This window comes from Lepidochelys kempii, chromosome 8 (genome assembly GCF_965140265.1).
Source record: "Lepidochelys kempii isolate rLepKem1 chromosome 8, rLepKem1.hap2, whole genome shotgun sequence".
NCBI lineage: Eukaryota > Metazoa > Chordata > Testudines > Cheloniidae > Lepidochelys > Lepidochelys kempii.
The window spans coordinates 79501840-79514003 of NC_133263.1; the positions used below are offsets into that span (position 1 = coordinate 79501840).

General features: G+C 43.6%; 1 protein-coding gene across 1 annotated transcript in view; it reads left to right on the forward strand.

Moving 5' to 3' along the window:
* Positions 1–2240: 2240 nt before the first annotated feature.
* Positions 2241–12164, forward strand: part of LOC140916571 (uricase-like) — a 42810-nt gene continuing 32886 nt past the window's right edge. Inside the window, exon 1 of the mRNA XM_073358229.1 lies at positions 2241–2333. Coding sequence (XP_073214330.1) covers positions 2241–2333 — 93 coding nt within the window. The remainder of the gene's footprint in view (positions 2334–12164) is intronic.

Below are 12164 nucleotides of genomic sequence, written 5' to 3' on the forward strand. Positions count from 1 at the left end.
TTATTTCACTAACAGTCATTTTAGGCAAAACATCCAGCTAATCATGCAAACTCAAATTGCTTCACACAGCTTTCAATGCTTTCAAAATCCACAGCTTTTTCCCGAACCAGCAGCCCACATTTCCTGCATCCTCTCTTCAGCTGCTAGTATGAAGTTAGGCATATTCAATACAAATGGGACCTTGAACATTGCCAAGTGCTGTTGCTGGCTATCTTGGCTCAGTTAAATACTTCTTCTGGAAATGTTTGTACTTTGATCCTGAAGACTCCATGGAATGGAGTACAGCACCCATATAAAATGTGTACCATTGGAAGGGGGGCAAATGAGGTGTATTCTTTGGCAGGGCATTTTAAAAAAATACCAGCCATTGAGTGGAGTCAAGCTCGTTCTAAGGAAATAGAACTAGTTTTTCAGAAGTATTTTGTGAGCAAGAAAGACAAACCTCTCTGGAAAAGCTTTAGTAGTATCCTGAGAAGAAAGACTCCTTAAAGGGAAATCATCCCAATCCTCACTCAATTTGGTGGCAGAATTTTAACAAGGGCCTTTTTGGTGCCCCCAAAGAGTCCCCTCTTGTACTGTACTGACAGAAGAGGTCAAGCAGGGACTCTGTACCCAGTGGTTAAAGTTAAGCCAAATAGGAGCAGGAGCTCAACAGTTCTACCAGCTGTAAGTAGTTGTGGGTATTTCCATCATGTGGTGATGACGTTGTATCATCTTACATGACATAGGGAAGAGAATGGGACAAGGGAGAGCCCAGGATGGGGTGGAGGGTGAACTCTAACTTTGCTTTTAGCAGAGGAGGGGGAGCTGTGCTCCTCCACATTTCTCCTTGCTGTCCATGCCTGCTGTATGATAGCACCCACAGAGATACTCAGGAAGGTGAGGAGATCTTTCAAATTAGTTCCCTGCCTTTGAATTTTTCCCAAGGAGACCCCCACAGATCTTCATTCCCCTTTGTCCCTGGGAACAAGGCCTGCAGAAGAACTGGGTGAGAAGAAAAGTGGATGAGGATGGTTCCCGAAAAGGGGGGAAGTGCTAGTGGGGACTATTGGATGGAGGTGTTGGGGGATGTGTCTCATCCCCAAGCACTGGGGAGGGACAGGAGACACTGTGCATCAATCCATGCTGCTTCTCTCCTAGCTGTTCTGAACAGTGAGAGAGGAAAGATGGTTTAGTGCTTAGGGCGCTAACCTAGGACTTGGGAAACAAGGGGCCAAGTCCCTGCTCCACCACAGACTTCCTGTGTGACCTGGGCAAGTCATTTAGCTGCTCTGTGCCTCCATTCCCCATCTTCAAAATGGGGTTAATAATTCCTCCATACCTCCCTGGGGTGTTGTGAGGGTAAATACAAATAATATTTGAGGGATGCTCAGATACTATGGTAATGGGGACAGATAAGAACCTAAGATAGATAGTCATCCAGTACTGATCTCTGGGACATACACCCCTCTGAGTTTAATCATGGCTAAGCATCAGGGTAACCTGCCCCTCTCCAGAGCCAAGGAAACTGCACATGCATCGGGCCTCTCTGATGTCATTCCTAGCAGCCAGCATGGCAGAGCCATGGACTGCTCCCGGGGGCTGAGGTCTGGCAGCCACACAAGGTATGTCTAGATTGCAATCATAGGATGTGATTGCAGCTTGTGTAGAGATAGCTTGAGTCCTGGAGCAGTGAAGCCAGTTTAGTGTGGGCTGCACAAACCTACCTGGGTAACTGCCAGGGTAGCCTGTTTTGCTGCAGCTTCACTACTCTGGGACCTGAGCTATCTAGATTAGATTTAAACTAGTTTGGGTATGTCTACTCCCACTGACGTAGTCGACCCTGTTACTGCAATTTACACGTACCCATAGACACCACAGGGTTGATGAGTAGACGTCCCCCACTGCAGGATTACACTAGCGGTTAGTGGGGCCAAATATTGTTTATGTTTTAGCTTATGCCATAGACCATGACTGAGTTACAATTTCACCCTTGGAATTTTTTTAGTGATTGCTTTGTCTTTGAAGTGCGGCTCCCACATAAGTGGAGGGTAAATTCCCATTGACTTCGGTGGGATCAAGATCAGGATCAGTCCCCTTGTCTCTATATTAGCTGTAGCGTTCTTTTTTTGCCATAGATATTTTCCTTCATTAAAGTTTCTGCCCAGGGCAGAAAAAGAATGACATGCTGCTGAATACATTGTGAAATATTTGCATTTGTGAGGCCATCCCCCAATCATTGCTCCTCCTCTGACATCAAGATGACACCATTTATAGAGCAGCAGCAATTACTCTTCTCAGTGATCCAGGACTCGGAAGTAACAATGCAGCGGCCAGCGGTGTGTCACCTGCCAGTAAGTTTTAACAAGAGATACTAATTTTCTCTCAATGCAGTGAGAAGCAGTGATGTTAAATGTAAAGCTATATTTTTGTGCTCACCTATTTATTTTAAAGCTGTCAAATCAGTTTAGCACAGAGTTCTCTGACAACTAAATGTGACCTATTTAGCATCTAAAACTGAGTAGAAAAGAATGTGACAGTTGGGAGGTAAGATGAAATAAGGTAAAACTTCTAAGCAGAGGAGTTTATAACCTAATTTTGATTTTTATCTGTAAACCAAAAAGGGTGTAAACAAAGGCATTTACTAATAACACCCAAATGAAAGAATGTGAAGAACCCAACTGGCTTATTATTTGTGCTCTTTATTTAATTTGTGCATTTCTCTCAGCCTGGGCAGCGAAAATGAATGAATTACTTTAATTTTCAGGTTCTCTGCTCTAATGTTTGGGTTGCAAACGTTGCAGGGGAATTTTTATTAGTTTAAAACCATTGGAATTAAAAAAAAAACTGTTGTCATTGGAATTACAAAAAAAGTGACCTGTTGGTTTTAAACTTATTTTTACAAGATTGAACTTTGGGTCAAATCTAACTTCACTCTAATGAATTGTTTGGGGTCACTGCTTAAGTCATGGACTTTCCCCTTTTATTTTTAGCATATTCAATAATCTTTTAATTTCGCTTTTCACTGATGCTTGTAGATATAGAAAGCGTTTGGAGGGCTAGACAGGTTTGTCTCTACCTTACTTCATTTTTTCTTCACTGCTTAAGTGAAGTTTCCCTCCCCCCCAATTAGTTGTCTCTGATCTTACATTCTTTTCAGGTGTTTAATTCAGTATTTATTTTTGTGTGTGAAATCTCTTCTCTCTTTCCCCGAGACATTCAAGTGGAGATGTCTGAGTTCTGACCTTGAATCTTCTACTAACCAGGACAAGTGACTTCAGTTTAGGTCTTTCATTGTAATCTCTCTCTGCCTCAACTTCCCCATCATTAAAATGGGGTGAATGATGCTTTGTAAAGTGCAGTGAGTTATAGGGAAGGAAAGTGCAAAGTGCTAATTATTTCTCTTGGTTCTTTGCTATCCTGCCCCATGGCCTTTAACCTCTCCCATTCCCCTCCACCTCAGGGTTTCTCTGTACATCTCCTTCATTTTCCTTTTCCCCAGGTCCCCTGTTCCCCCCTCCCCCAAAGTCTGCTTTCCTCAGCTCCTAGAGCACTTTCTCTCTCCAGGTCCAGTTCCCTTCATTCCTTCCTTCCTTGGATTCTCTGTTCCTTTTCCCCCACCCTTTAGGGAGGCCTCCCCTTTCTATCTTGTTCTCTTCCCCCCATCTTGGGTTTTCTATTCTCACATTGTCCTTCTATCATGTGTCTCTCTCACCCTCATTCCCCACCTCCACTGCTATTGGCCCTTCACCTGCCACCTCACTCTCTTCCTCTTGTTTCTCTCTCTCCATCATTGTCTTCCCCCCTCCTGCCTTGGGTCCTTTGTTTCCCTGACTTGCTCTCTCCTCCTCCAGTTCTCATCTCCTGTCTCCTGAGTTCTCTCCTCTTCATTTCACACTCCTCTTCACTCGTATTTCCCCAGTCTCTTGCTTTTTTGCACAGGTGATTGCAGAGAGGAATGGGAGACAGGGCCCTCTGGCAGCTGGGAACAATTGTAGTAACTGATCTCCCCTGCACACAGTGACCCCTGCAGATGTAGAGGCAGAACTGCTTCTTTGTTCTGTTCCCTGCTCATTCTCTGCCCTCCACTTCACTGTGCAAGTGCTAAAGGAAAATGGCCAGCTCCATTTCTCTCTCCTTGCAGATCCCATTTGCTTTCAGGGTGAGGGTGATCATATCTGTATGGACTGGAAGATGTGCAGGTGACAGGGGAAAGATGCAGGATCTCACCTGCACAATGCATGTGAGTTACTAGACCTGTATGAGAGAGATGGAGCAGATTCCTGAGCCAGAGGAAACTTTAAATGCACTCTAATCCCATCTAGGCATTTCTAATGCACCAACACCAGGGTACCAAAGCATAGATCCTGAGAATAATCAGACCAATGCATAAGCACCTATAGTTGCAAAGCTGCATGGAAGAGATATAAATATTGACTTCCAATAGAGAGAGGCTTAGCACAAGAGAGGGGTGCGAAGCAAACTCTGGATTTCAACACCCCAACAGTCTGGGGTGTTTGAAATACAAATCCAAAATTTATGGCTTAATCACACAGCTTTTAGTGAGTCTTGCAATTTTTATAATATAAAACGTAAGTGAAAATGTGTTCACTGTTACTAAATAACACCCCAAGCTGTGGGAAATGATGGGGCTAGGTCACACAGAAGTATGACAGGTTAGACTTTCAGGGTACTGCATTAAGATGCACAGTTATGTGAATAATTTGTACACACAATTACTATGATGCATCAAGTGTATAACTCTGTGCAAATGTAAGCTGTTGGCACCAAAAGCAAACAGATTTACATGCACAACTGTGATACTCACTTGGACAAATTAGACATGCATTTGTGCACACAGTTTGGATGCCTAAATTTTTTGAAAATCTGGCTCCAAAATTATTTTAAAAATCCAAAACTCCAACTTCAGTTTTTTAACTAGGCAACAACTGAGCAAAATGCAGTCCTTTATATAGGCCAAGATGTCATCTGATTTTCCTGCCATCTTGCAGTTGGCACATTTATCCACCTGCTATTTTGCCTTCCTTCCCCTGAACTGGGGAGTTAGTGGGTTTCCTGATCCTGATTCTTCCCAGCTGCTCTCTTTAAAAGCCAGAGAGGAAAGCAGCGAGAAGAAAATCCTCCCTGATTCAAAGCAGCTAAATCAGAATCAAGGATGAGAATGACCTGCATAGCCAGACTTTCAGAGTTTGGGGAGCAGATAATATTGCAGCACCAATTGAAAGGATTACATTCTCCATTAAATCTGGTCTGGTTTTATAGAACTTTATTACATTTCTATAGAAGTGTGCTGGTTTCATTTCTATTATATTCTATGGGACTGTTCTATAAGGGGAATGTTCTTAAGCTGCTGCCCTCTGAGTTTTAGAGCACATCACAGGCAGTTCCCGGAGTATTCAACTCCTCTCAGTCTCCAAAGTTCAAATGTGGGACACATTGTAAGACAATGACCCGAAATGAGGGATGTGAAAAAAATCAAAGGAACATAAGAATCTCTAAACATTAAAGGACTTTTTAAAAACATATATAATGTTGTCTATCACCCCAGTGTCATGAGTCAACTTTTCTGATGTCACCAAATTACAGAAAGCAAGTTATCACCAGATCAGCTTGGGATGGAGGCCAATCTGGGTTTTAAAAGAGGGATGTCCCTTCTAATGAGTTGCATCACACTCCAGTGAAATTTCAGTACCGTAAAAGGTGTCCTACGCAACTTAATACAACACCTCCTTCTCTCTCACATCTCTGTTCACTTCTCCAATTCACAGCAGGTAGGAATATGAATTATGGTTGGACCTGTCCAGAGGTGAAAGTAAGTCAGCCCGGTCCGGTATACCGACAAGTGCCAGTATGCCGTGCCAGACTGGACCGGCTTCCCCGACTGCTACGGGGAGCCCTGGGCCCTTTAAACCTCCCACCCCCCGCCCACTACAGGGAGCCCTGGGCCCTTTAAAGCCTCCCTACCCCCCTACCCCCGCCCAGCCCCACAGCCGGAGCCCCGGGGCAGTGGCCACAGCCCCCAGGCCGTTTAAAGCACCCCCCCAAGCCCCACTGCTGGAGCCCCAGGGTAGCGGCGGCAGGGCTCCGGTGCTGATTTGAATGGCCAGGGGCTCCAGCCGCTATGGGGAGCCCCGGGCCCTTTAAAGCGCCCCCCCAAGACCCCAGGGCTCCCCTCAGTGGCTGGAGCCCCTGGGCCCTTTAAAGCACCACCCGAGCCCCTCTGCCGCAGCCCCGGGGTAGCAGCAGCAGGGCTCCAGCAGTGATTTAAAGGGCCCAGAGCTCCGTTGCGGTAGCGGCGGACAGAGCCTGGGGCCCTTTAAATCGCCCCGGGGCTCCAAGCTGCCTATGCAGCTGGTAGCTCTGGGGGTGATTTAAAGGGCCCAGGGCTCCCAGCCACAGCTGGAGCCCTGGGGCCTTTAAATCTTGATTTAAAGGGCCTGGGTATTTAAAGGCCACGCCTCTTCCAGTTGAGGCCATGCCCCCCTGCTCAGGACTCCAGAGTACCGGTAAGTCCTTTAAGTTACTTTCACCCCTGGACCTGTCACACACAAATTTGAATGGTCCTGGATTGCAGTGAAGACAATATTCCACTCTTATAAAGCTGCATTGTTTGAACATTGTTCCAGCTCTGCAAAGTGGTCAGTTGGATGGGAGCATGTACCTTACTTCTACTCATCTTTCAAGAGTCTCATAATTGTCCCCAAACATCTCATGTGCAAATCTTAGATCAACAAAATTGTAAAAACAATGAAGTAATACTGAAATCAACAGGGGTCACTGACACCACTTACACTGTACATTAACCTTTTGTCAATAGAAAGCTGGATAATTTTTTCCTTATGTTCATTTTTAACATTTTACTATTTCACTTTTAAAAAATAATTAACATATGAAATATACCTTGTACTATATACCTCAGATATTTAAATATAAGTATGGAAGGATCTTTACTCTTAAGTAAATGGATTAAAAAGCCTATGGAAAAATATACATGGAACAATGCAACCTATTTAAAATGGAAAGGATATAAAATTTAGCTCATCAATAGATCCCACTTTTTTGATGTCTTTGGTTGATCTGATAAGTTGTATGTTCTAAAAGGTTCTGAGGACCAATTGCTGAGAATCCGGAAGGACTGGTCTCTTAATCCATTCTGACCTTGAAGATACAGGTTACTTTGTCCAATATCTCAGTATAAAACCTAATGAATCTAATGTATAATCTGGGTATTTATAAAGTACGTAATCACTGTGGTATCCAAGGCATGACGTTCCAGTCTAGGATCACAGTACATTGAATGATCTCTGCTCTCTAATCCAGATTTTGCTGCACTTTTCCTTGTGTTTTTAACCCCCCCTCTTCTCTCTCTGTCATTTTCTGTCTGTATTTATGGAGTCGGTCTTTCTTTAGCCCTGTTGTTGTAGAAAGGATGTTGTGAAAAAGCAGGTCTTGCATCATGCTGTGAACACAGTTAGCCTTGGGCTCATACTGATTTCTAGTGCTGAGGCATCTCGCAGACTATGGTAGACAGCTGACAATGCTGTACCTCCAGCTCCTGCATATTTCACCATGGGCGCAGATGGTTTCATGTCTTTTAATGCAGTTAGGGGGCTGAGTAACCCAGGGAAGTATTTTTCTGAATACCTGAAAATAAAGGTATAACCATATCCATATAGTAGTTCATATAAATTAATATATGGGTGTAGGTGTTTCTGGGGATAATTATGGAGCATAGTAATGACTCCAGTGATGTGTTGCCAATATTTAAAGAAGGGGGTCCCTCAAAGTTGTTCTTCCTCTCCTTGTCTAAACTTTGGGAGCTAGAGGTGTGTATGCATGAAGAGAATAGAAGGGCCAAAGAATTTACTCATTTGTTTCTTCAAAAATAACCCCCTCTTCCTGTAACCACAACCAAGCTGAAAGGAATCACTAGTTGGTAGTGGAGTATAATGAGCAGAAGGTATATAATATAAGTTGATTTCACATTTCCTTGCTGTTGTGAGTTTGTGTCGGACATGTTGGGGCTGATCCTCAGCAGGTGTAAATTGTCATAGCATAGTTTACCCCAACTAAGGATCTGCCCTCTTGGGTCTGATTTGTACATCTTCTGCTCCGTTAGCAAGTAGCTTTAGTTGTTTTAATGTTCCCATTTTGTTTGAGTGGGATAGTACCACCCTGCCAGAACAGCCATGGGGATGTCTCCTGCAGACACACCTGAACACTGAGAAATGTGCTCCAGAGTTTCCAGAAACAGGATTAGGCAGCTAGCTCTCCCACATCTCTGGGCCATGGGTCTGAGGCATCAGCCTTCTTAGAGCAGCAGCCTCATCTCAACTGGAACCCCTTAGGGGTAGCACAGAAAAGACCCGACTGGATTTCTTCTCCAGCAACAGAACTTCACTCCAGGGCAGAGGATGAGGTGGACAGCAGAGGGAGAATAAAATTGGAATATTCTTTTTAATCACCAGAACAGCAGATATCATTGCATTCAGTGTTTAACTTCTTGACAACAGAGTGGAAGATTTAAAAAGAAAAATGTACACATATGTATTTTAAAAAGTGTAGGCATTTCAAATCTAGATGACTGAATATAACACGTACTAGATTTCTGAATCAATGAAGTGCAATATAAGTTTCACTCAGGTTGCCTGAGATCCCATCCTTTTAAAAGATCCATAGAGTTTCTTATTGATCATAGCACTCTTTAGGGAAATGAAGAGACTGGGATATCTATTCTTTCTTTATGTTTGCCTGTAGTATTTTGACAGTAGATACCTTTCATTTGTCATGAAAATACAATGAAAGCAAAAACTAATCAAAGCTGCTTCAAATCAAAGAGAACCAGAATTGCAATTGCACCTGTTTCTATACCCCAAAAATATGTGATACATAAACCAGGCATCCATATGATCATATTGCTGTAACACTTATCCTTCCTCACCCCATCTCCTCCCTACTGTTAGTCACCGTTACTCATTGTGTCACATCTAAAATGTAGACTCTAAGCTCCTTGGTGTAAGGGCTGTGTCTTTTTTGTCTTCTGTGAAGCATCTCTTACACTTTTGAGTGTGAATAATAAGATAATTAAGAATAAGAATTAAAATTTAACCTTTGAGTGTCTGGTTGTGAAGACTAACTTTTGGCCTGGAGGCCAGGATTATCAGACAACAGTTAAAGTGGTAGTTTGAGTCCTGGGATACTCCTGGCTATTGAACACCATGACACAGCATCGGACACAGGAGGTACAAGCTGTGCACCAAAGTGATCAATTTGGTAAAGCAACTCCATCTGTGGACACCTAGGCAGAGTAGGTGTGTCTATGCAAATACGGTCCACTCCTGAAGTCGTTTCCCCACAGGTTGTCACTAGATGTCAGGGGAGAGCGCATTCAGACCCTGCTTACATTCTCCTCACAGCTGAGAATTTGTCATCCCGGCCAGTAGCACTCCATATTAGACCAGGTCCACTAGTTCTCCCCATAGGGTCTTAGGATGCCTACTATGGTTGTCACAAGCCTGCGAGCCAAGTGTATCAGTTCTTCATTAGCCATTTCAGAAACATCATAAGTCAGCCTGTTTACTGGCCTGATAATCCTGTCATACCTATTGAGAATGGGCATTGCTGGGGCAGGGGGGACAACTTTTTGGGCATGGGCCCATGGACCTCCTCTTCTAGTACTGGAGGGTTCAGAGCAGCAGGGGCACACTGTCCCCACTGTCCAACAACCTAGCTAGGTTATCTGATTCCTGCCTTTCTTCAAGGAGGTCTAGAAGCACTGATTGGGCAGACTTCTTACTTCAGGTTGGTCTCATTAGTGGCATGGATTTGCCAGCAACAGGCCTAAAGCTTCTGCCATGTGGTTTAGGAATGAAGAAGTGGAGCTCTCACTGAGTTCAGCAGATTGAGACCAGAATGTGTTCTCTTCATACTCAGTCTCAGATGCTTTGGGTAGTGGTGGGTTAGCTCCACGGGGCCCACTACCTGTGCTGGAAGATGGCTTCGGTCCAGCACCTTTTTGCCACCCAGATCCCATGTCATGGCCTATTTTGTAGGGGGTGCCTACTAATTCTTCCATTGGTAGTAAGAGGTTCCATGTACGGTCTTTATTTTCACTGGTCCCATCTCAGGTTTGATTTTGTAGACTGGCAGATCTCCCCGTTTTTTCACCCCTAGGTAAAGTAGTGCCTTCTGTCAAATAACTTGTGTTTGCCAGCAACTCCCAAATTTTGCAATAGAACTCTGTCTCCCTGTCTGGAGCTCCTGCAAACTCACCCTAGCATCATGCTGGTGCTTGTTACTATCTGTGTTCTTGCAGGCTGCAGACATAGTTAAACGATAAGCATCCCACAACTTATCTTAATTGGGAGACATACTGCTGATGCATCTCAGAGCTATCTCCATCCTCTGATACACCAAAGCACAGATCCATGGGTAATCTGGTTCTTGCCCAAACATCAGAAAATATGGTGTAACTCCCATAGCATCATTCTTTGTGGCACCAAAACTACAACATGCTGGCTCCAAGTTGTCTTCTGCTCTGGACAAAGTCCCCAGCATATTTAACAGAGTTTGATTAAACTGCTCTGGCTGAGGGTCACCTGTGGTGATATGGGGTTGTCCTGGACTTTTTAATTCTTGCCATCCTGAGCACCACCTTCAGAAAGTAACTTTCAAAATCCCATCACGAGTTGGAATGAACCTAAGCTGGAAGTTCATACACTGAAAAATATTTCTCCCACAACACTCAAGCAATGGTAGTGGCCTTCTGGTCATGTGTTGGATATGCCTGCACATACTGCATAAAATGGTTAGTCATTAATAAAATGTTCCCCATATTCTCTCTGCCTACTTCTAAAGGCAAGAAGTCAATGCATACCAGCTGGTTTGCTGCTGATAATATTCTCCAGATACACAGCTCTAATGGGCAGTTTTCCTTTGAATCCACCGAGCACTTGTCTTGCATTTCTTGTGAACATCCCAGGCCATCCAGGGGGTTGTAAGCATTGCAGCCAGCACTTCATGTTGTGATTCTCTGATGGGTCCAGATACCTCAGTTTTATATGTGCTGCCCTCTTGCCTTTTGCTGCCTCTTGTGGTTCGAATTCAGCAAGCTACCATGCTATGCATTATGGGGTGTTTCAAATCATGTCTCTTTATGCATATCATGATAACACACTAAGTGCAAACAAGAAGCAACAGAGGGCAGTTGGGATCATCCACTGCTCCCATTTATTCCTGGCCCCTCACTTATCCAGCAGTGACTCCCCCCTGTATCATGGTGCTTCTGTTACAATCTCCAGCTTCATCTGAAAGTTCAGTGAACTGCAGGTCAATTCATTCATCCCCTTTTCCCCATTAAACAGGCTCCAGAAATCAGTACTTCAAGAAAACCCCACAAATTCTCTGAGTTGCCTCTCTTGGCATTCTGTATACTTTGCAGTTCAGTTCTGGTTTCTGAGGATGAAAGGGGAAGGAAATCTTTGCCTACTGCTTGTGGTGGGTGAGCATTTGCTTTGCAATATCAGCTTCCTCTGCAGACATTTTCATGGGGGGGGGAGGGGGGGAGAAATCAGTCATGTAGACTGAGTGCACATAGAGCAAGGCACAAAAATATTACTAGTGGTCACTGACCATACGCCAGTAATTGATACTGACAAGTCAGAAAAAAATTATAACCTTACAACAGGGATATGGTCTTGCACCAAACCCAAGATCTAAAAACAGCTGTACTTCTGAAATATGAATACAAATCTAGGTTAAAATTTTGCAAATGGCCCTTGTCTTTAAAATAAGCCAAACCAAAATTTCCAACCCAAAAACACACCTAGATTTGGCATGTTGAAAATCCAGATCCAAAGTAAATGGACTAGGCCCATCTCTACTGAAATTGCAAATGAAATGACACATAGTATATTTGCATTTCCCCATTTTTTTTCTCTAGCATATACAGAATATTTCTGCCTGCTACAGATACATATTGATGGAAGAGGAAGACCATAAACAGAACATTTAATTTGTGTTTTGAAAATGTATTTTATTCATTTACTTATTTGTTGCAGAAAAGTGAAATGCACTAGAATCACTTCTGAGCAATTGAGTAATTATGGTTTAAAGTAGGATTATTTCTAAAAAGTATAACTGTGTAAAAAAAGGCACCTTCTTTC